Source organism: Periophthalmus magnuspinnatus, chromosome 3 (assembly GCF_009829125.3).
Source record: "Periophthalmus magnuspinnatus isolate fPerMag1 chromosome 3, fPerMag1.2.pri, whole genome shotgun sequence".
NCBI classification, from domain to species: Eukaryota; Metazoa; Chordata; class Actinopteri; order Gobiiformes; family Gobiidae; genus Periophthalmus; species Periophthalmus magnuspinnatus.
In genome coordinates, this window is record NC_047128.1 from 29,583,115 (window position 1) to 29,609,439 (window position 26,325).

At 36.9% G+C, this 26,325-nt stretch overlaps 1 protein-coding gene across 1 annotated transcript; it reads right to left on the reverse strand.

Moving 5' to 3' along the window:
- Window positions 1-13,716: 13,716 nt before the first annotated feature.
- Window positions 13,717-20,929, reverse strand: LOC117393666 (AN1-type zinc finger protein 3-like). The gene is made up of 6 exons (XM_033991653.2): window positions 20,645-20,929; window positions 18,610-18,650; window positions 17,650-17,829; window positions 16,828-16,893; window positions 15,121-15,330; window positions 13,717-14,023 (listed from the first exon to the last, which is right to left on the reverse strand). Exons 1-6 carry the CDS (start codon window positions 20,725-20,727, stop codon window positions 13,869-13,871), a joined length of 735 nt encoding a protein of 244 aa, XP_033847544.1. The 5' UTR covers window positions 20,728-20,929; the 3' UTR covers window positions 13,717-13,868.
- Window positions 20,930-26,325: the final 5,396 nt, after the last annotated feature.

The following is a 26,325-nucleotide window of genomic DNA, read 5'->3' on the forward strand; positions in this document are numbered from 1 at the left end:
CCAGAGGCAGGCATGCTGCATGTGTGTGTGGAAACAAGAGAAACAATTATCATCTGTTACCATGGCTTTATGAGCGCATATAAAACACTGTTAATTAGTTTTACAAGTAATTGCTTTGGCTTGTTCTTTCAATTAGCATCACTCACCAGCACAGCAGCCAATACACGTTATATACAGGTCTCTTTTTGACAGTGCTCACCGGCAGTGAGAAGACTATGGGGACATAAAGAGACACATTAGAAGTATGACATTAAATACGTCACAGGACAAAGTACTGTTTGCAAAACAGGCATGCAATCAACATATGAATGGTTAATGATGGTAAAATGACAGATACATGTTTGACAAATCACCCTTTATATCAGCTCACTCAGAACAATAGAGGGCAATAACTTTGTTAACTGAGATATTCCCCATGATGCCGCCATAATTTATGTCATTTAGGAAGTATATACCTGCAACATTATTTAAAACCAATTTATTTTGTTGAATACTGGCACATCAAGCATAATACCTTTGATACATTGCATTGTTCACTGCAGATTCCTGGAGGGCAGTGATAAATTGGCAGTCATTTTCAAAACTAAACTAATAAATGAATATTTTATCTTTAGTTGGAAGCATACTCTGAAATACAAACATGTTTTTGATATCTAAACAAGGGAGCAGATTTGCACCCAAGCCCAAAACATGGAGGGATCCCTTTTGATAAATACTGATCCTTGTTTTCTGAGGGGAAAAAAAAGGTTTCATCTAAAGTGTGACATGGTAGACACATGTTGTTCCTGCTCATTGCAATAGGCATGAGGGAAAATATTCTGTAAGGTTATCACTCATCTTAGCTGGTCACAGTTCTGTATCACAGTATGAGTTGATTTAGAGTTTGTTTACATATCACTCAGCCCCAAACATGAACAAATTAAGTAAGAAAAATGCAGATTAAGTGCCCCACAGTCAGACGGAGAGACAGAGGGATCGTGACTGTCCATTATTGTTTGACACCAGCTGCTCTGTGTCAGCCTCTCAGTAGCTCCTCTCCCTCTCTCTCGTCTCACATGCACGCTCACACGTCCGAAGAAAGGGTCATTTTTCATGCGGATAATTGGCGGCCAGGCACATTGCCCTTGGGATTCGATAATTCATAACCTCCTCCCGTCTGATACCGGAATGTGTATGGGAATGGTCTCAGACATGGGGCAGTGTGTGCAGAGGAGGTGGCAGCATCATTAGAGAAAGGAGGTAATGGTTCTTATTGATCCCACCCATCTTATACAACCATTTCATGTTTAAAACAACACTGATCCTCATTATGAAACCACCACTGCGGCTGCACCCTTATGAGAAAGAAAGAAAAGGTGAGGAGGAGAACAAAATAAACGAAAACAAAAAGTGGGCACAGCTTGGGTTTGCTTAAGTCTCGACTCAAGTGGTATGAGTAATTACCTTCATCTTTTAATGCAGTAGTTGTTTAAAGATCTTCCTTTATTTCTTTGCTCATCCCCAATGCTTCACAGTGTGTATTAAGGCTAAAGAATTTACTTAAATACCAACTGTTTGGATCTGTCAAATTATTCTGAGTGTTATCTGCATTTTGCCACTAACACGCTGCTCGTTCCTCATGTTTGGCCACAGGCAAACATTTTCATTATGGAGCAACCAGCACTGGCAGAGCGTGTATCCATTTACTGCGCCTGCTTAGACATTTTTAAGTGGATAATGTACTGCAACAAATTGGTTCATACACATGTAATTACCAAAGTGAAAAAGAGGCTCGGGAGCTAGAGGAGGTAAGAATGTTCAAATCTGGCACTCCTCCGTCATCCACCCCAGGCAGGTTATCATTTATCTTACTTAATACTTCAGGTTTTTCCATAAATACATGAATACATTTAAGAGTTGGACAAAAAACAAAATCTGATCTGGCAATATGCAAATAAAAAAGATAAATATTGACTTTATGTTACTACATCAAGAAGTGTCAGTCTCTTTGTTATATATAGATAACATTTTTTCAGAATAATATAGACCTTCCAAATCATAAAAGATGAGTTACACTTATGCTTTATACCTTCAAATTTAGCTTCATTTAGGCTCTCTTAACCTCCTAGGTAATAAAATATGTAAATATAATTGCTTAAAAAGTACATAATTTTCAGATTCATTTTTCACAGTTTGTTTTATAACATATTTGATCACACAGTACAATCAAGCAGCTATTGTATTAGAGCCTCATTTAGCAGCTAACCACTGAGCCAAATCTCACTATTACGACTGCCTCTGCGTCGTCAGAACTACAATATGGTTATAAGACGTATTAAACAAACAGAGATATCTAGAAGACACCCAGTGTCTATAAAGGCCTTTTAGTAATGAAGCAGAAATCCCTCCTCTCCCAATATTAAAAGCTTTGTCTGTGTAATTCCTCAGTCGTCCAGGTCTGATCCATAGTAAAAGAAACTTTTAGTCTGTCAACTGGACAAAGGTTTTAGATTTAAGATGTTTTGAAGATGTGCCAATTTGTTTTCAGCTTCTGTTTGTTAGATAGGCCTGTTTTATGCAAAATATGACCCAGGGGCAGTTCACATTTAGTGTAGTTCAATAGACCTAGCTAAAAAACAGAACCTGTTTACAAATAGGTGTTAGTTTCAGTGTAGTTAGCTCCTCTCTTCTGACCATGTGCTTCAGACAGATATAAGGCAGTGTCCCACCAGCAACTTGACCAGAACTGAAGAAGCCATTTGGATGAGAGGTGAAACGCCTTCACTCCAAACCTTTTGTCCAGTTGACAGATTTGCATTTTTCTTTTGCCATTCAAAGCATTGTTTACAGTTTTTTATTCAATCATTTTAGTATATTTCTTTGGAACTTTTCTTATCAGTTCTCTCAGTACAGCTCTCATTCAGAAACACATGATCACTGAATTCACCTTGTTTTTTTAATACAGCAGGTCTGTTCTCATGTGGTAAAGTCTTTGCACAATAACACTATCACTTTCAATATAAATGCAAACATATTGGCAAAAATATACAATTTGTGCCTATCCAAAATGAACAACAAAGAATTTCACACATTAATCAAACAGGGAGAAGTTTGAATGGAGCTAACCTACATACAGTATACTGATATTTTATACTTTGTAGTGACGTCACGCTGGGAGTGTTCTGCATCTATGTCTATGGTGGAATGTTCTGCTTTGTTCTCTGGTGTTAATGTACATATTAGCAAATACAAGCCTGATACATTTTTGTCTTCAAACTCAAGAAAAACCAAAAGGTGAGAGTGACTAAACTGTTAGCTAATGCTAATGTTGCGTGGGGGTATGATTTTGAAAACTTAAACTTAGAATAGAATTGTAGCACCACCACTCGAGGAAGTGGCCTCAAGACCAACCATAATCTTAGCTGTAAGGCCCATAGACTGTATATATAAATGTTCAGAACTTGGCTCCAAATTCACCCCATAATTGCTGGCCTTGATAAGATTCCTTTGATTGGAGCCGAACACTATGGTGACGTCACACTCACTCAGTCCACTTCTTTATACAGTCTGTGGTAAGGTCGCACAACGCGTGGATGTTAGAGAGGAACATTAGACATTAGGAATGAGTAGAAAAAGTTAAATAGTGCTAAAATCAAAAATAACAAGCCATGCAAAACTAGCATAGCAAATTATAAATTCAAGCAAAAGAAAAGTAATGCAGCACACAAAACACAAACTGAACTCACAAAATCCATGGGATAGAACTATATTGAAATAAACACTATTGTAACAACTATATTGTATTGTTGAGCTTATATTGACTGCGTTACAATAGCTTTTCCTCTTCAGAACAGATTCTACTAGCCCTCATCTCTAAAAGACTGCCTTCTACTGGAGATAGTGAGCTAGTGAGATATTTTAGGAGTTACTGTTTTTGGGTCTTAATTTTTGTTGTGAGGTAAAATTGTTGTAGAATTGTCAAATTGAATGTTTTTAGGAGAACTGGGGCTCACTAGCTCCTTGTGATGAATGTTTTTTTCATGTCAAACCAGAAGCAATCTCTGGTTGTTGTTAATCTGCATGTTTTCATTCTTTGCTGGAATTCTCTTGGGCTGATTGAAGTCACATTAGTCTCTGGTTCATCTGGAATATCACAGTAAACTCGCATACTTGGTTGATTGTCTCTGCTTTGTTTCCGGTTGTGGTATTGTCACTATTGCACTAGTTGAACACTTGTGAAAACTTTGAAGACTTTGTAGAAAGCTGGAAGAGGCACTCGGCTTTGTATCTTCTGGCTCAGGTGTCATTTCTGAAGTTCTTTGGTGGGGTGATCATTAGGTGAAGTTGTGTTCTGTGGCTGAAGTTGAAGCAAGCTGGGCTTGTACCTTCAAATTCTACCTCTTCCTATTATGATTCCTCCTCTGTTTAGTTGATTTTCTTCTGGCTCAGCCTCTGGTGTGGGTTCCTCAGCTGCTGCAGCAGTCTGAACATAAACTTGGTCAATTTCAGGAACTTGATTGTCCTTGTTGTCTTCTGTCGGAGTTAAATCAGTATTTGTGTTGTCAATGGAAGACTTGTTAATAGAAAACATAAAGGAGACTCATCAACTTCTCTAACATAGATCTTGAATGTGGATCTCCAACAAAAAGTGATTTTGTTCAGCTTTTTAAGCACCAAGTTTTGGTCTCCTCTTTTTCGGTCACACAGAAGGTCCACTCACTTCCATTGGTTCAGGTTTGGGTGTTTCCTGAGTTACTGGTGGACATTCTGAACTCTCTGGTTGAGGTTCTGGTCTTGTGATGACTTCATCTGTCTTACCTCGAACAGCACAATCTAACTGAACACTTGATTTAATGCCTTCTGATTCAGGTGTCAGTTCTCAAGAGGGAGGACCTCTTTGTTGGCCACTTCTGTTGTTGCGCTCTCTGACTGAATCAGTTGAGCTTGGTGCTTCTTCTTGTTACATTTCTCCTTCTTAAGAATTTGGGGCTCTTCCTTTTGCTCAGGTCCTGGGTTGCTTGAGGTACATCAATACTAAGTTGGAGGCCTTCAGAAACCTTATTGTTCAAAGAAAGCTTGAAGAGTAACAGCTTGTTCAAAGTAGACCTCCAATTCTGGCTCCTCACCAGAGATGTCCAACAAAACTCAATCTCATCATTTTTAACATTGTGCTTGGATTTTGGTCGCGCTGTTGGGTCTCACCATTTGTTCTGTTGCCTGTTGAAGACTTGTTCAATGAAAGCTTTAACAAGGATTTGTCCACTTGTCCAAAGCAGACACTGAATTGTGGTTTGTCTCCTGGGATCTCCAAATCAAAGCACTTTGATTTCCTGTTCTTCAGTGAAGGTCTCCTCAGCGGCATCAGCTCAGGCGCTGCTGTTGGGGCCTGGGTTTCTGGAGGCTTCTCAACATGATGTTGGTGCTTTTCTGGAGCTGGACACTCTTTAAGGGTCTTGTCCAGTGAGGAAGATTTCACAGGTCTGCAGATAAATTCCCTTTGTCATCCCCTACCTCAGGCAAAAAGCAATCACCTTGTTAGAGTATGCTTTGGTTTAGGAGAAGAAAAGGTTTGCATTGGCTCAGGCTTTGGCGTTAGAGCCTGAGTTGCAGTCTGAACATTGTTTGGTTGAGGCACCACTTATGTGTTTCAATTTTTTTCAATATTTTGTATCAAATACTGCAAAATCTAGTATGCAATTTTGTGTATATTTATTTTAAATTATATATTTTACAAAATAAAATACAGAGAGCACAGCCTTTGCAGACACAGATTCCTGTGTGTGAAGTCTGAATCACATTTACAGACTGCACTAAACCAGTGGTTCTGTGTCGTCACTGGTCACTAAGAACAGGACTAAGTCTCAGCTGCATTTTCAAATGAAAGAAAGAGAACATAAATGAGAATGAGAAGCTGCATTTTACTGGGAATTGTTTAGGAAAAATAAAATTCTCTTTAGGATTTTGAGTGAGCAGTTTTGCCAATTTTCAATAGAGAAAGCAAGTTCCTTGCACGCAAAAGTCAGATTTGCTAGGTTGCTAGTGGACACATACTCCACCATGAACGCCTGTATTGATGGTAGTCAAGTCAATGGCATCTACACAATTGTCATCCCCACAGTCAATTAGCTGGGAGAAAGGAGAGTTATCTCGCAGATAGTCTAAGCTGCAGCTGGCCCAGAGCCCGGAGTCTGAGGGCACTCAATGCCTCTCTTCAAATGAATCCTTTAGAGGAGACATCAAATACAAGATCATGCAGAAAAAAGACACAACAAAGAAGATGTAAGAAGGTTTAGGGAATATTACATTTATTTATTTATTTATTTGCATTTGGTAGGCCAGAGGTGTGCCACTATATTTAGACAAACAGATAAATGGAAATCTTCAATAAAGGTTGCAACAAGTGACCGGAGCTTTTAGGAACTTGTTGGGAAAATCATACTTACTGATTAAATGCAAATAAGATTGGCTCATGGATATAAGAATGATTATAGATTTTAAGGTGAATGCATTTTTTGGTGGCACCATTTTTGTTTATATGGGCTTAGTACTGACACAAACATCTGACCTTTTTAACATTTAATTCTGAGGAATCTGATGACATGATTATAAGACCATAAATGAATAACCATTTACCACGCTGCAAGAAAATTCCATGCTATACTAATCAACTCAGGACCTACATTAAAATAGCAACCAGTTAGGCCAGAAAGAATAGAGAGTTGATATGAAGAGACTCACATGTAAAGTACCCAGAAGATTGTAGCTTGCACATGTTAATTGAGAGCTACAATAAATAAGCACGAATCAGAGTCTTGGTGTGTTCTGGCACTGATCAGCTATGTGAGAGTGATGAGAATCGACTTTGAGTCCCAATTTCCAATAGCAATCTCAGTGTGACATCTCTCTCCCCAATTAGAGTCTGCCGCCACGAGACGAGATGAATCTGGAGGGAACTGCGGGTGTTTTGAATAAGTTGTTGTGTTGTGGTTATGGCGTCTGTGTTTCCGCGTGTGACCTGTAAATGATGGGAACGCCGCCGAGCCACGAACACAGTGTACAGCAGCAATTGTTTGGAATGGAGAGAAATCAAACGCCCTCCACAGCCAGAGCTCTGTTTAACAACTATTCATTTATTTCAGCAGCAGACAATTAAAGACTTCACTGTGAGCAGGAAATATACAAATAGAGAAGACATTTAAATTAGAAAATGTTTAATAATTGATCAGACTAAAACAGTCTGGAGGATTCCCAAAAATACTTTTTCTTTGATAGGTCAAACATATCTGCTAAATGCTTTTGTATTATTTTTCTTCTAGTCAACATCTACAACACTTTAGATGCTATTAATAATATAAGCTTTTTTGCGATTATTTTAACCCACTTTATGGGTCCAAATTTAACAAATACTGTCTCTCCCTTGGCATCACAGTCACAACACTACAGTGACGTTCCTGCAAAGGAATCCACACTCTCTCAAGAACAAATTTGTTTCCTCACCTGCAGCACAAGTACACATCAGATCCCAGATCAGGGCACATGCAGTCGCTCAGTCGACAATGATCCAGAAATCCAAAGGTTTTTATTAATTGTAAGATTCATCTAAATAATAGGGCAACAGAGTTCCTTTTTGTTCTGTGTTAATTGCAATAATTGTCTTTCATTCTGTGTGAAACCTATTGTATGGCGAGGGATGTTAACTTCAATAATCTAACTCACTCAGTAATAACTATGGGGAATAAAGTGTCCCAAGCACATTAGCACCATAAACCCAACTGTGGACTGGAGTCATATTATAGCCGCTATACAAAGACGTTATAGGCGAGCTAATTAGCACATAGCTCCAAGTGTTGAAAAACACTCTGCAGGTGTAGGGCTTCACATGAAAGAGCAATAGGCTTTATCGTCCTGGTGCTGCACTACTTTAGTGTTAAGCCACTGATTTTGGTATTAATGCCACTTTGTACTCAGACTTTTCTCATATTTCATATTCATGTCTTTTTAGTGTGCAAAATATATTACAAGTGATCTTCATTTATAGTTAAAACACTCCAGCTCATATTGGTAACAGAAGTGAGAGACGGGCAGAGGTTCAATCAGAAAACAGGTAGCTTATGAACAAAAGAAATCCTGCTTCTACTTTTGGGTCCTCATTAGTTTCCAAGGCAACTTTAAACACATGTCAAACAGCACTGTATCACCGGTCACTGAACCATGAGGCAGATGAGTCAATCACAGAAAAAACTAACAGCCAGTGTGGCTCATATACGGCAAAAGATTTATGAAGTTATTTTTACGAGGCGATAAAATGCAAATAAAAATGAAATCATCTAGTGAATACAAGATATAAGCGAATACGTTTTTGAGTCATTATTGTGTCACCATATCAATAAATCATGTTAATGTATGATTGTAAGCTCATGGCAATACATTTAAATTAAACAGTGGAAAGAAAAAGTAGTGTAAGACTGAAGTATATGTATCCTGATAATGTATTTTATATTTCTTATCCTGTTGCTTTAGATTTTTACTCAAAATACATGTAATAGTTTGCTGGGTTTTTTTGGGGGAATGTAATGAAATACTAGACCTTTAGATAAATGCTATAACCAGACAACATCAGTCTCCATAATTCTCTTAAGTGTTCGGTCCACACCAAACACCTCGGCCCCTGTGTCGAAATCGTAACATGATATTAGCACGATTAGTAATTAGACACTATACAAGGATGTGGTCCATCACATTTAGATTTCTGTCTGCGTCTGTGGCAGTGTAATGGTGCTGGGTGTCACTGGTAAATTGTATCACAGTTGAGGTAATGGAATCAAGGGGAGACAAGGGAGGGGTTTGAGGGATTGGGTTGTCAACTACTTCCTGACAGATGAGTGTATAGAATTTTATTATTGGAAATGCTCTAGTTTATATGGAATTAATCTTTTAAGAAAATAAAGTGCCGGAATTTGTATTGTAAAATCAAGTGTATTTTTCTGCAAATGTTACAGTGGCAACTATAAGTCACAGCTTATAGATACAATTGTCTCCGTGATTGTAGTTCATAATGCGGGTTTCATCGTTCATTATTTGGGATTAGACATTTGCTGTGACATTTAATAACATTCTTTACTTTAGTCCTAAAGTAACCACCTTGTAATAATTCAGACATAAAATTGAGTTAACATAATAAAGAGCTTTTTTTTCTATTTGTATTTATATACACGTTTTATTATTATTATTATTATTATTATTATTATTATTTTATTTTTATTATTATTATTATTATTATTTTTTTTTTTTTTTTTTTTTTATTTTAGGACATTTATAATTTTACTTCCTGGTTGGACATGTGCAGCAGATGGGGCGTACATAGAGGTAATTCCATAACTATTACCTTGCAACCATACAGGACCAAAGAATTACACAATAATTCAAAAAATGTTCCTTGTCCATACATTGTTTCTGCATTTTGGATGAAATATTTGACGTTAATGGCATAGGTAGATGTATTCCATTTTATAACTCATCTCTTCTTTCTCTATATCTATCTATCTTCTCTATATTTTTATGCTTCTTTTCTTCTTAACTTTTTTCCACAAACTGCCAATTCAACGTCTGTAAAACTATGACAAATATTTATTACACGCACTATCTCACCAAACCAAGTGATAATTAGAAACACATGCAAACTTGTCATATGAAGTTTAAGGAGAACATTCCAAACTTTTGCTTGAACTATCAACTATCTCTATGGAGTCCTGTTACCAGAATCTTTTATCAGGAGTGCACACAGAATAAAATGTGCAAAGCCTCATATTGAACACATATTATAGGTTAAAACATTGCTATAAAAATAAACACACATATGGAAGGTGTCCATACTGACGTCACCAAAGATGCTTTCAGAGACACTTTGCTCTTGTGGTGGATGTTGAGTGATACTACAAAGATTCAGTTTCAGAAGATGCTTGGATAGGTTTGCCCCTATGAGACTGAAACGTTAATGGACCATAGCCTCATCTGCTGATTGATAAAGCATGTATGTGGTTTCTCTGCTAACCCTTAGGATATGTGACAGGAGCATTTTATGGTGGAGCTGATGTTAAAGAAATGGCTGAGAAAAAGAGATGGTTCATTGGTTAAAAACAACAAAGCAGGCTATGGGTGGAAATACGAGAAAAGGAAAAGCTCTCCCCAAATTGGTTTGTTAAGAAATTTGAGATTCAGAAATCAATATTGGCAGATGGCTCCATGTTAAGAGGTTCAAGCACCACTAAGGTTACAATTCTAAAATAGACATATACATTTCAATACATTAGATAGACAATAGACAATATATTTGCGGGAATGCAATGGAAATTCATTTACAGGCAACTTAAAATGAATTACACTGAATCAGAGGGCCAATAGAATGTGTTATATTTTGTTTCATACATGTGAGACTTGTGATTCACGGCACAATATTATCATAAGCACTAAAAAATAAAAAAAATTGTGAGGCAATTTTAGGAGCAAAAGAAATCTATTTTTCATAAATGTGAAGTGCTATTTTTTGTCGGACTGTTTATATTATTAACTTGACCATATTATTCATAACGTTAGATGTCATGAAGCTAAATCAAGATGTTTTCCACAATTGTAACACTAAAATTTGATTTGACATTTACAAATAACCAAGACAGGTACCAAGGCAAGATTATTTACTCTACAATGCTCTTATTAATCATTTTACTCTTGGTTAAACTTTATAGTATTATGGATTTTAAGCAATATTAATGTTCACTTTAAAGGACAAACATCACCACATCCAAGTACAGTGATAAAATTGTATTTGTGGGTGTTTTATAGCCTGGTACCTGCCCTCTGCTCACAAACTTGTCTGTTCATCTAGTTCATGTGTAAAGCCTCTCCTTCACAGGTTTATCTTTCTTTGATCAAGATGCCGACTGGCTGAAGAGAAGTGTGCAGTCAGCTGCTTCCTTAAAGGTCAGACTGCAGAAAATTCTCCACCTGACAATAATGACTGGACCAGGAGTGGATTTCAGCAGCACTGTTCATTTTCTCTAACTTATTTAAGTTATTTATGCTACGATGGATCAAGTCTAGAGGGATTGATTCTTGAATAGAATATGTAAAAATCGTACATGAAGTCATAGTTGTAGTCTGATCGTAAAACAAAAGTACAAGAAAGTATGTCCGTATTATCAATGGCAGATTTATCAAATATGACTACAGACATAAAGCTCTAACTGAGCGTTTTTTGAGTGTGGAGTAGCTTTTGGAAGTTAACTGGACCTTTATACAGCAAGGAGACAAACCTGATACAACGCATGCACTCACCATTCCATGCATTTGGAGATATCGCTTAGGCAAAATATGATCCTAATGCTCTCTAAGCAGCGGCTTGTGTGAATAAGTAAAAGTGGGATGTAATTACATATATGCTTTTACACTAGTGGCTCATCATCAGTCCTAATGCTACTAGTGCATGAGCAGTGCCTGGAAAGCCCAGTTTGACACATCAGAGTCAGAATAGTCTGAGATCATTTTCCCTTTTAATCTGTGCTTCATACCTAGTAAGAGTAATACATGAGCATTTAAAAAAGTGTTTAGGCAGGATATCTTAACAAAGAAATTGAATTGTATTGAGAACAGTGATGTCACGACTCAAAAAACAAACAAACAAGCAATTAACAAGACAATCTCCAATAAAAAGATGGTGTATGTATCTAATGTGAGTGCCTCCAGGCGCAGACAGAGTGGCACGCTGTCTTGTATTTGTTGAGCTCTAAGCAGATTACTTACCACCGACCACAACGTCTTATCCCCAAATCCCTCTCTAACACTAGTCAGCCTTTGGCAAATCAAAATCTCCTGCTCCTTGTTGCCACCGTGAGTGCAGGCTTGGCACTCCATCCAGAGTGTTAGGATATCATCACGACAAAACAAAACAGGAAAAAAGAGACACTGACAAACAAAGCAAAGTGAGAGGCCTGCGGGGCAGAGATAAAACTCCACTCAAATGTTTTCATTCAACACACAACAAACTCAGAGCTGAACAAGCAGTCTTAGATCATTTTTGTACCTCTCTTTTCACTCATTTAATATTTGAATGTTTCCTGTTTCACTGTCACTTACATGTTTGCCAGGGTTACTGTTCTCACATTTATCAATAAGAAACCCAAGTTAACCAGTTCTATTAATTACAGCAGTGCTGAGAGCAGTAAATTGACTGATTGACTGACAGTGCAGACTCTTATCTTTATTTATACAGGGGGAGCCCATTGAGAGCACTCAGACTCCCCTTTATATGTGTGTGGTTGGGAAAAAAGCAAACAAATTAAAAATATTTTTACCAGGTTATAATCCAGAGTATATTATGTAACATGCCATGTTCTGACCAAATTAACAATCTTGTTACTGAAAACACATCAAAACTTACTTTCAGAGTTGGATTTATTTTTCTTAGTAAGGTAAAGCCACATACAAAATTAGGTTCCCAGTCATGTTCTTATAATTGTAAATAACCAAAAAATCATATATTTAACTTTCTTAAGATTTATTTTTACAAAGATAATTCATTAGAACAGACCATTAGACCATTTTCCATTAATTCATCTACAAAAAATACAAAGATAATTTAGCTCTCATTCAGTCTTTTTTTTCTTTATTTTCACTACAGTCTTCATATATTTGATGTTCATATACAAACAGAAGACATCAACTATATGAAGCAAGATATATGAAATTACCAGTATGTAGCAGAAAAAAAAGTTAAATAACTCTACTACATTTTCAAATATTTTATATTCAATTCCGCAAAGTAGCCACTTTTTGCTTTGTAAAAATACTAAGTAGTTATTTAACTTTTTTTCTTAATTTCATATATTTTGCTTCATATAGTTTTAGTCTTCTGTATGTATCTAAAATGTAGAAAGTAGTAAAAAATAAAGAAAAGAATACACTTGATGAGAAGGTACAGCCACACTTTTGACCGGTTGTGTATATTCTTATGATTGTAGATTTTCAAAGATATACCAAATTGCAAATGAGTGATTAAGTAGAGAGGCCGACCACAGCCTAAGCCATCTGCACATAAAACTGTATTCTCCAGTCAGTTCAGAAGCATAGTGTTAGGGAATCAACAGTCATGTAGCACAGACATCAGTACTTTCAGAAGCACAATTTCACTTTTGTTCCTTGTTATTAAAGCAACAAAGCTAGAGAACCTGAAACAAGTGAGGAAGACAAAAATCTTTAAATGACTTGTGAGCCTTGACTCTTCAAGTCCCTGCAGTGAAGACAGTGATGATTTTCAATTGCATTGTCCAGTGTGTAGGCTATGTTGTTTTCCACAGAGACCCAGCGTGCTAAAGCAGAAAGAGTGGACATCCTGTTGACCTGAGATGGATGATTCTGGATAGGATTTGTCCACAGGTAAGACACTGACTGAAGGTGAGGCTACCAGAGCTTGTTCGACACAGAACAAAACACAGCTGTCTGATTTGAGGTAAAGAGCACACTCTCTAAATGGTGTCTACTCCTCCTATTACTTGTACTTTTACTCTTGTCTGTGAGGTAAAAAGTAGAGTATTTAATAGACTTACTAACAAAACACATATAAACCATCCTTTTCCTGTATTCATAATTTGTTTTGTTTTGTTTCATTCAAGTTTGTTAAGTCACAAACTCCAAAATCCTTAGCTCTTTTGCTCTTAATGTTCTTTGATTTTTTTTTTTTTTTTTCAAAAGACATCATAGACATAGCAGCAAGAAAACAGAAGGAGAAACTGGTGCAGAGGTAACAGCTTAGTTGGTTATAAAGAATGTTTTCAAATAACACAAAGAACCCTTAGAAATGCAAAGATGTCTTGTGAATGACATACATGGACTGCGGCTCAGGAGCACTCCTCCCCAATGCGTTGGCATGAGCGACCCACCTTACGATCCAGCTTCACCATCTTCAGAACTGCTTCCTGGCGACCGTGCCCCATGTGGTCAAACATGCACTCATGTTGCTCTGGAAGACGGTGCAGCATACAGAAGACGTAGCCTACAAAAGGCAGATGAGGATACAAAGACAATTTGAGACATTTAATGTTAAGACTATTTAAAACAATACATACAATAAATTTAATGAAATAATTTATAAGGACTTTTTGTTTGTTGCCAATGAACTGAATTAGTTTCAATTTTTTTTTTTCTTCACTGATCATCAAAAGGCACCGTTACTATATAGTTTATCTAGTCATCAACATCCATAATTACACTGTCACTCAATAATCAGATATTTAAGGTATAGTTTGGTTATAGTTTTCACAATTAAATTAGAGCCAATTATACCTGTACAAATAGTAATATTATTTGTTCAATCTAGTCTAAATATGTATTACTTCATACAAGATTTTTTTATTTTTTTTTATTTAAAGTACAATAAATCTCCCAGATTACAGACATCTTGTGAAATGTCATTTTGATTCCATAATAGGCCAGAATAAATCTGACTAAGATGATAACAGAGATTCTCCACAATCTTTCCTTTTTGCCTGCTTACAGATTGAACCGTCTTTATGCTTTCAACTCATTATCAGAGCTACTTGGCTTACACAGAGACACTCGGCAGAACCATTAGCAAAGTAATCTGCAATTACTGATAAAGTCAGAAATCACTATAATTGCCACAATTTCCCTTTTCAGTCTGAAAGAGTATGTTTTCATAGTAGGCATTTAAGCATCAAGGCATGAAGAGTCATCTATTACCAAGCGCCTTGTGGAAAAAGGAAAGTCAATTTTCAATTTTGAAATGATGGCCTGGGTTTAAACGGATGGTCTTTAAGCAATGAGGGGCTGTGACTTTTTGAGCACTTTAATTTGTATGCAAACAAGCTGATTACCAAGCCCAGTATAGGTTTAAACCTTATTAGTGTTTGTTGTAATTGACTTATGGTTTATGTGCAATGTTTCTGTGCTCCCCAAGGCCAACAGAAGCTTTTTCAGTCATCAATATTCCAGACAACAAACAAACCTGCAGATACCTGTTAATGGTTACTATACAATTACAGCTAATGTTTTCCTGAATGGCTGTTTAAAGAGGTTAGGTCTACCCATAAGTGCCTTATAACATGACTTTAGTGCATTTATCAGACATACCGCATCTACAAGAACCCAACTCCTGTTGGACCAGCTCTAATTTGGTTTGACAGTGGTGGCAACGTTTCTGATACCATTGTTTTGGGCCACTACGTGTCGAAGGTGATGAAGAGGACAGAAATGTCAATGATGATGAAGCTTCTCCATCCTGTGACAAATCAGACACTCTTGCTCGCTTTGTGGGAGAAACAGCACCTGCTGAATCAGAGACTGAAGAAACATGAAGAAACAGCAGGGTGAGGTCCAAAAACAAAACAAATACTACTATATGTGTAGAAAAAACACAAACTCATTTAAGAGTATTAATGTTCACAATTTAGTCAGATTGGATTATTAAAACAACTTGTGCAAGCAATGGAATCAGGACACCTAAACCTAATCTTTTAATACATGGGCCTAATATTTGATTTAGTGGGGTCTTCACTGGGGACAAAACAAATGATGGTGCACTACCAACAAAATGCCTTTATGTGTTAAATAAAAGGCAGTTAGGAGATTAATGTTGCTCTTGCGTTAGCTTATGCTTGACCCTGCACCTGAGACTGGGGAGGCATGCAGAGCGTTGTACTTACCAGCTGGAATTTCAACTCAGCTTTTCTCATCAATCCTGCAACGTTTTTTGTTTTTTTTTCACAGAGCAGCCCAATGCAGATCAGCGTTCAATAAATCTCTGAGAACTAGGCCAAGCTGAGCAGCCCTATCCCCACGACCGACATCGATCCCAACACTGTCTGTGTGTGAGCTTGTGAATCGTTACAGGCCTTCTTCTGCCCCATGTCTGTTATCCTGCTAAATCTCCAGGTCCAATTTACTAAAGCAAACACTTCAATCAACAACCCACAGTTGGGTTAAAAATATTATTTCATTATTTAGATTTATTTAGGAAACATCAGAGCGCAAAGTGAGTCTGGTCAGAAGGTGCAGAGCTGAAAACCCTGTGTAGTAACTGTGTACACATGTACACTTGGCTTTAAGGCACATGTGTCAAACTCAAGGCCCGTGGGCCAAATGCGGCCCGCCACGTCATTTTATGTGGCCCGCGACAATGTGTCTTAAAATGTCAGTTTATCAGAAGGTACACAGTTAAACAGCAATTTTTTTCACATCTATGCAAATCCATGTGCAATATTTGTAACTTGAATAAGTAATAAATATAGAAACGGTTAATTAACAAGATTAAAACGTAGTGACATTTATCTTACAGTTACATCTGGCCCTTTGAGAGCAACCATTTTGTTGATGTGGCCCTCTGTGAAAATGAGTTTGAGAACCCCTGCTTTAAGGGAATGACATGTTCACACAGTGTTGCAAAGCTGTGCAGGAGGGTTTGACTCAGGAAAAACCCATGTACCAGGTGTAGCACTGGGTACCATTAAACAATTATACATATTTTTATTAACATCCAAGAATTGATGAATGATCATTAATTTCGTTAATTAAACCAGTAGAAAAATATGTTCTGAGTTCTATCTTAAATTAACTGAACTGTGTTAATATCATGACAACACAGGTCGTCTTAACCAGATCTAAACCATTAGTGGCCAAAAAAGCACCACAATACATTTTATATATATATATATATATCTGTCTGTGTGTGTGTGTCTGTGGGTGTGTGCGTGTGTGAGTGTGTGTGTGTACTATAATAAATCACTCATTAAAACAATGGTGTTGTAGATAATGATAATAATATAAATAATGATATCTCACCTGATTCCATAGAGCGCTTTGCGGGCATGCAAAGTGCACTGTAATCAGCACCTGTGCTGGATACTTCTGTCAGAGGAAAGGAGAAATACAAACAGGTATATGGTAAGCAAGTGGGATGTCAGAGACAGGACCTAACAGGAGAATAAGAAAATGTCAGAGGCAAGTGAATAAAAATACAGCTGCTAAAATGATATTCTTTTGAAAAGAGTTCTAAATGTCAAGTTTTTTTTTCTTTCATACAATTTGACAAAACGAAATGTCACTGATAAAGTATGTGGAATATATCTTATAAATGACATAAGGAGAAGACAGACCTGATATAAAATAGAAAGGTGAATTTAAAAGTAAACCAAAGTATATTAAGTATTATAGTACCATACTTATAACCAAGGGGCCAAGGATTTCGCACTCTATGGTAACCACTATATTCCTCTAGCCTGGTTTGGCCTTAACAAATAACCTTGTCACTGTAAAGCTATGAAGGATGCCCTGGCAATTGTAGGTGTCCTCTTAAAACCTTCACTTCAGAATACCCTTTCCAATCATTTCCTCTATCTGTGCCATGAGGACAAATATAGCCAGGGCAGGGGTACTGCAGCTGCAGCTCCTTTCCTTAACAAAAAGAAAGAACAGAGTACAGTTCTGCCCTCTTCAAAAAATCACATTACACTGCATTAGGCAATCAAAATGAAACATTCTACTTATCTAAAGTTTCGCTGAGAGGTAAACTGTTAATTCATTAAATATGCAGAGAAATGCATCTTCAGATTCAGAGTTAATCACTAAACATTATTTAAGAAAACATGGTGTTGTTGGTGTTACCATCTTCCGCAGGTAGTGTGGTGGCAGCTGCAGAAGGGTCCACTGATGTGCTGGCTGTTGAAGTTACTTTTGGAGATAAACTGTCATTTGCATCGTTGCAGATGAGGTCCGGTTGGCTGAAACTGGGGTTTGGAGACTTCTTGATAGCACAATCTTCTTCTGAGTGTTTCTTTTGAATATCTGGTAAAAACAAAATGAATATATAAATGCATAAATACATTTATATATGATTTATTTATATATCTGTGATCGGTGATTCTTGAGAGTTGGAAAAAATATGTTTCAATTATTGTCAAGTGACACACAAAACACATGAAATCATATTTATTTCAACTAAACAAAAATGTTTACTTGCAATCTATGCTGTAATATGGTAATATTACAAATAATATTATTTACCACTGTGTCCAATTAAAGTATATCTGAAAACTTCAATTGGAATTTTATCCATTTATGAACACAGAAGTTTAAAAATATTGAAATTTCATAAAATAATTTTCTGTTTCAATGCTATAAAATCCATTTCTATAAAGAATTAACACACATCATCCTATAGATTTGAATGCCCTTTTCAACCTAAACCACATAAAATGAATCACAATAGTCAAGTTTAATTTTTTAAAAATTACAAAAACACCCATGAAATACATGGATCTGACAGAGTTGACAAAAATGTGTGAACACTGCTGAAAACTGAACAAACATGTTTTAATCCAAATGAAATCATATGCCAAAGATGCCACACTGACCATATTCAATTCAATTCAATTCAATTCAAATTCATCCTTTGAAGCGCTAGTGTCATAACATGATTCGTTTGAAGTAGGCACATAATATGCAGTTGAAACCAGAAGTTATATATATATATATATATATATATATATATATATATATATATATATATATATATATATGTGTGTATTTATACACACACACACACACACACACAGTAACATTTACCTGCAAAACATTTGGAACAGAGATTCATAGTTTTTCTTGACCTGATGAAGAGAGAGAGAGAGATAGAGTGTCATTTTACAAATGACTACATTTGCCCATAATGACAAAGCCGATTTTTCAAGACACTGAAATGTGTTAACATTGTTTTGGATAGACAAAATTGTACAACCTTACAAATATTCTATATCCTTCATTTATATGCATTTCATGATGTATACACCATTTCAGAACTGAAATGATAAATTTAAAACATTTTGTTATGGTGGGTCACAGAAGCTTTTTAGATTTCAGGGGCACTCATTTTTGCTGGCAAATGTCTGTGTCTCGTCTCGGATCCCTACTCTTATTTCCTCTCGGTTCAGTCTTCCCTGTGAAAGCACTAAGCGTGACGGTCGCTGCTATCAGTCAGATCCTATTTATTTTGGGTGCCTCGTTGCACACCTTTGTTCCCATTTTTACATGTAGGGTCAACTGCAGGCGACCCAAGGACTGTCAGTCCACTCCTGCCTTCTGAGGCGCACAAACAGAAGTCAAGAGAGAAATGAGGATACTCCTCATCAGGCGCAGGCAGGCAGACAGGAAGGAAGCCAATCAGGATAAACAGCACTTCCCGTTGACAAGACCACATATTAACACTAATCAAAAGGTTAATTAATGAAAGTTAAGGTGGGATGTTGTAAAAATAACACAAATTCCAAACACCATGATCAGTACACTAAGGGTAAAGTTAAATACCAGGGCAAACTGATGAGGTCAGACTCATCAGCTCATTTGTGTGGTGCTAACATTCAATTTCAGCTATTTTCATTAGAGACTTGTGAAATACATGGAATGAACATAAAAGGCCAGCAGCCAATTGTACACTGATCCACATAAAAGTTATTAGTCAAATGGGGCCAGGTAATGTTTGCCTTTGCTGTATCAGTTAATAGGCTATTAGAGATCAAGTAAAATCTTCAACATATGTCTCTGTAGCAGCTAAAGAAGCCCGGTGGCAATGCACTGGCATTAAAGGCCAAGCAAGAAAAGTTTAGCTCAATTTGTTCACCTTTCCAAGTATGGCTCAAAGAGCACTTTATGGCAATAATGGTGGCTGCACTAAGAAGCAATGGGAAAGGACATGCCAGGATTAATTTAACAACTCCAGTTAAATGCCAGACACAATTACAGCTTATGAGGCAAAGAGAAGATCAAGCATTAAGGCTGTGGGGAAGACAAAGGAAAGAATTAGCCTAGTAATAACAATGCATTATTTTCTGAAGTCTGTCAGGCTCAGTACAAGAACAGGTTTAGTTTAACCTTGTTGGTACATAAATGGTGTGTGGATGTGAATAATTGGGAGAAAAATAGACAAAAAAAATAGGCTACACATTGCATCATTGCTATTACATAGCTTAGGCCTGTGTTGTTGTATATTTTATAGTCAATTTAATGATAATTCACAACTAGGCCTAGTAGTTAGTTACTGTGTTGTCCTATTTCTCATTTAGCTCAAGTTTATACCATCAATAGTAGGTTACCGCTTTATCTAGTTAGATCTTGTGGTACAAATAGGGGCAAATATTTTCTTAAGTGGTGGTGTGCAATTTGAGAACCACTGATGTACAATGGTACAATCCACCAAAGACTCTTACCTATTTATTTATTTTATCTGCCCAGACTACAGTAGATAGTCATAGCCACTTGTACAAATAATAAATAGGCTTTACTGAAGTCACTTTACCTTCTATTTATACTTGCCCATATGCTGCACTGTTCATAACCACAGTCATTGCCACCTATTGTTGTTTGCCTGATAGCTTTACTGTGTTGACACAGTATTGTGTCACAGAGGTACCACAGAGGTACCACAGAGGTACCACAGAGCTACCTCCATGCTACCTCCATGCTACCACAGAGCTACACCGGGGAGGGCTTAACAGGGAAAAGCGCTCATCTTGTTCGAGATGCTAGGCTAGTGGCTAGTCAGCTTGCTAGCTTTCCGTGAGTAAGAAAGCAAATAAAGGCAAGACATATAAGACATTGTTGTCCTTACCCCCAGAACCCACAGGGACAGCGCGGGGCGACAGTGTTTACGTTTGCCGGGGGCTTTCTGCCTTCGCTCCCGGTGTCCCCCATGTCGGTGCTGCTGGAGGCGGTCCGTGAGCAGGTGAATCCGGGGAGAGTGTGTGGGTCTAGTTTTGCGTTTTAGATCCTTTACCCCAGATAGACGGGCACCTGGATAAACAAAAAAATACCATCCGGGGTTTCTGTGTGTAAAAGACACCGAAGAATAGAAGAGCCGTCAAGCCCAACTCACACAGTGAGATACAGATACACAGACAGATATAGAGACAGACAGATATACAGTGAGATACACAGACAGCTATAGAGACAGACAGATATACAGTGAGATACACAGACAGCTATAGAGACAGACAGATATACAGTGAGATACACAGACAGCTATAGAGACAGACAGATATACAGTGAGGTACACAGACAGCTATAGAGACAGACAGATATACAGTGAGACAGACAGACAGATACACAGTGAGGTACACAGACAGCTATAGAGACAGACAGATATACAGACAGACAGCTACAGAGACAGACAGATATACAGTGAGATACACAGACAGCTATAGAGACAGACAGATACACAGACAGACAGATACACAGTGAGGTACACAGACAGACAGATACACAGACAGCTATAGAGACAGACAGATACACAGACCGCTATAGAGACAGACAGACAGACAAATACACAGACCGCTATAGAGACAGACAGACAGACAAATACACAGACAGCTATAGAGACAGACAGATACACAGACAGACAGATACACAGACCGCAATAGAGACAGACAGATACACAGACAGACAGCTATAGAGACAGACAGATACACAGACCGCTATAGAGACAGACAGCTATAGAGACAGAGAGATACACAGACCGACAGATATACAGTGAGATACACAGACAGCTATAGAGACAGACAGACAGATACACAGACAGACAGACAGACAGATACACAGACAGCTATAGAGACTTAGAAATCAGGGGTCTGACATTTTCATCTTACGTGCATGTCCACTGTGAGAGACCTAATCTAAAAAAAAATCTGGAAATCACATTGTATGATTTTTTTTAAAATAATATATTTGTATGTTACTCCTGCAAATAAGTATTTGAACCCCTGTCTATCAGCTAGAAGTCTTACCCTCAAAGACCTGTTAGTCCACCTTTAAAAAGTCCCCCTCCACTCTACTTATTATCCTAAAAAAAGCATCTGTTTGAGGTTGTTAGCTGCATAAAGACACCTGTCTACGCCATACAATCAGTAAGACTCCAACTACTAACATGTCCAAGATCAAAGAACCGTCAAAATGCACAAGAGACAAAATTGTAGACCTCCACAAGGCTGGAAAGGGCTATGGGGCAATTGCCAAGCAGCTTGGTGCAAAAAAGATCCACTGTTGGAGCAATTATTAGAAAATGGAAGAAGCTAAACATGACTGTCAATCTCCCTCGGACTGGGGCTCCATGCAAGATCTCACCTCGTGGGGTCTCAATGATCCTAAGAAAGATAAGGAATCAACCCAGAACTACACGGGAGGAGTTGGTCAATGACCTGAAAAGAGCTGGGACCACATTTTCCAAGGTTACTGTTAGTAATACACTAAGACGTCATGGTTTAAAATCATGCATGGCACGGAAGGTTCCCCTGCTTAAACCAGCACATGTCCAGGCCCGTCTTAAGTTTGCCAATGACCTTTTGGATGATCATGTGGTCAGATGAGACCAAAATAGAACTTTTTGGTCTTAATTCCACTCGTCGTGTTTGGAGGAAGAAGAATGATGAATACCATCCAAAGAACACCATCCCTACAGTGAAGCGTGGGGTGGTAGCATCATGTTTTGGGGGTCTTTGTCTGCACATGGGACAGGACGACTGCACTGTATTAAGGAGAGGATGACCAGGGCCATGTATTTTGGGGAACAACCTCTTTCCCTCAGTTAGAGCATTGAAGATGGGTCGTGGCTTCCAACATGACAATGACCCAAAGCACACAGCCAGGATAACCAAGGAGTGGCTCCGTAAGACCTAAACCCTATAGAACATCTTTGGAGGGAGCTCAAACTCCGTGTTTCTCAGCGACAGCCCAGAAACATATATATATATATTATATATATTATATTATATATATTATATATATATATATTATATATATATATATTATATATATAATATTATATATATATATATATATATATATAATATTATATATATATATATATATATATATATATATATATATATATATATATATATATATATATATATATATATATATATATATATATATATATATATATATATATATATATATTGGTCTCATATATATATATATATATATATATATATATATATATATATATATATATATATATATATATATATATATATATATATATATATATATATATATATATATATATATATATATATATATTACAGTTACGATTAAATTACAGGATAAGACAGTGGCCGTGTTTCGTAAAGGAAGTTTAATTAACCTAGGAAGTTTAATTAACTCATGGTTACACTCATACAACTCAAGAGTTTTCTGTTTTACTAAACAGGTTTGGAGCAGAGTTAGAAAACTCAGTGAAAGAAAATCTTGAGGTTAGCAGAAGACACAAGACTTTAACAAAGGATCCCAGAAAAGAGGATTCACTGCTATTTTAAAAGGTCCATGATTCAACGTGGCAACTGTAAATCAGAGGAGGCTTCCATCTTAAAGGGACAGGAAGTCATGTGACTGTGGATCAGTCAGGAAATGTGGAAAAGCACATTGTTTAATCAAGTTATCCTATTTTTAGTATGGAGATTCAAATAATATTACTTAAATTAAAAGTCTTGAATAGATTTTGTTTTATAATTTTTATGTATTTATTTTCCACCCATATAAAATAAGAATAAAAAGGACATTGTATATAAAAAGCAGGTACAGAGAGAGGCAAAAAATCCAAAAGGGCTTACATTAAAACCTCCACCTGATGAATACATAAAACTGAACATTTTAGACATGCAATGCATATGTTGGATAAAACCTTCCCTCGTCATGTCAACAGCCTGTTTATAAAACACATCTAGTCCTAGGTTTTTGGTCCAAATGAGTTCAGATTCAGCATGCCTTATCTGGACATTTTTTGGGATAGTCCTTATGGTTTGCCTGGCACACGCCAGTCAAAAACACCTCCATTTCCATGACTTCTCATGACCACGAGCATTGGCCTACATAGGTCAAATCTAAATAATAACATCATTAGACCATTGCTTCCATTTTTACAGTTTTTGCTCTAGGGTCATCCAAACCGTTCATCCATTCAAAGTGAATGGTGCTGTGACTCAGATCAGGCAATGGAGGGGAAAAGACCGACTAATCTAAACACACCCTCAGGGGCAGAGTGCACCTGCTTAGTCAAAAATTAAGTCTTATAACAGTATTTTACATGGTACACACAAAATGACTCCACAGCACCATCTAGAAGTGGACGCCTATGTGAGATGAGATGGGCAAATTTTGGCTTAAGCTCACAAACTTCAGAGCAGTGATAAAGCTCCATGACACAAGCCTAAAAATGAATTGAAGCACTACCCTATGATGAACAGGAAGTCGGCCTTATTGGATCAAAAATCCATTACCGTTTTGACAACATGTTTATAAAATGTTTAAAGTTGTAGGTTTTTGGTCCAAATGAGCTCAGATTCAGCATGCCATATATAGAGGCACTGCAATAAAAAATATACATCTTTTTTGGGGGGGGGTACTCCTTACCGTTTGCCCATAGTACGTTGGCAAAAAACTCCTTAATTTCCTGTTTTTTAATGACTTCTTACAACTACGGGCATTGGCTGAGAGCTCAAAATGTAACCACTGGTACAGAATTCAGACATGAATAGACAAAGGAAAAAATGCACTGAACACAATAGTGCTCCCTATAGTACACATAAAAGACACAACATTGTCCAATTGGCATGAAACTTGCCAAGTAGCTGTAGATAGTCCATTGGACCTAAGTCGCATTTTTTATCTTTTGGCCATTGGAAGCATCAGTGTCCACTATTCAGATCCTACTGAACTTATACAGACAGACAAAAAACACTTTATGCAAAGTTATTCAAAATTGACACAAACATTATTTAGGCCATTCCAATCAGAAATTTCAATTACACCATAGCTGTATTGTCCATGAGGCTGCTGGTTCAAAGCCATGGACAATACCAGTATAAAGCAATTGGCAGTACAGAACAGTACAGTATAGAAATACAGTGACGGGGACACAGTGTCTATGAGGAAGGGAGAATGGCATATGCCAGGGCGGTTGCAAAGGACAGATGTGCTTGTGGCTTTAACAATATTTGATTTCAGACTTTATATTAAATTAGCTAATTATAATTTTTGATAATTTTGCTGAGAGTTGTGTAGTTCATTAAGTGTATCCTACATGAATCAAAATTTTAAATGTACATAATTTATGTATGATCCACTAAATAAAAATCAGGCTTGTAAGTCATTTGAGTAAAATAAGGGTAAAGTATAAGTGAATATAAGTCAAATCATTAAACTTTTGTTGAGCCTTATTAAGTGCACCTGGTCCATCTGTGACTGGTCAATCAGAGCTTTGCTTCAGGAGCAGATGCTGGTTAAACTCAGGGTTAGAGGAATAAAACCTGAGGGGTCCCTTGTTAAAATGGCCAAGAAATGGCAATGGAATGGTACCATCGTTTTAATGTACAGTACCTCAACAATAAATAAAGTTAAAAATTCCCAAGCTGTTATAACTGGAATAATAGAGCACGGTAATAAAATGAATAAACAAATAAAAGTGCCACACATCAGCTGTTGGTTTGCTCATAGGCTAATCTTTTAATTTTGTCCGCCCTATTATAAAATAGAGTGGCTATAATTATTCTAACTTTTGAGAGTCTGTATAAATTACTCGTAATTTGGTGTTAATTTCTTCTGACTTTTGGTTGCCCTGTATTGTTTTCACTATTGTCAATTTGTCGCTAAAACCTGGGAACCTCTGTCAAAAACAGGGTTATTCCTGTTAATAAAATAGTTTATATAATTGCAGTCAATACTAAAATGCATAATGCACATTCATTGTGGTAACTGTAGTGGAGTGTGCTATAATTAATATAAAACTGAATTACCTATGGTTCCAGCTGCTTATAGACTGTACGTCAGATAAAACCCCTGTCTTTAAAGCATGAGTTATAGAAAATCTATATAAACACTTTTGTCCATAAATGAGATTTTTCTTATCTTTCTCAACTCCCAATAGACACAGACTGTCTGTATTGACTTAGTTGACACATTACTGGAGTGAAGCAGTCAGATTAATATGAAGCGCTATTGCTCATTCAATATTTGTGGTTCTTTGAATAAAAATCTATTTCATTATTGAGTTTTGTTATTAGACTAATTACCGTCACGGTAAGTATTCCTGCAGATAGAAAATATCTTTCTATAGCATTCCTGCAATTATCAGTTAAAAATACTTCCATTTCTATAGACAAAGCACGGGGAGATCAAAACTGAGGTTACTTCTTACTATTCAGTCTTTACAAATGTACAGTATCGCGCTGCAAAAATAATAATTCTCTCATTTGCTACTGTTTTTGCTACTTTTTACAGACCTCACCATCTTGCCTCCCA

What these genes read in the sequence shown, in the direction of transcription:
- LOC117393666 (XM_033991653.2), bottom strand. Translation starts at nt 20,727, where the DNA reads ATGGGGGACACCGGGAGCGAAGGCAGAAAGCCCCCGGCAAACGTAAAC. An exon ending in TGTCCCTGTGGGTTCTGGGG is followed by an intron (nt 18,651 to 20,644) that starts GTAAGGACAACA and finishes TCTCTTCATCAG; the next exon opens with GTCAAGAAAAACTATGAATC. An exon ending in GTTGGGTTCTTGTAGATGCG is followed by an intron (nt 14,024 to 15,120) that starts GTATGTCTGATA and finishes TGCCTTTTGTAG; the next exon opens with GCTACGTCTTCTGTATGCTG.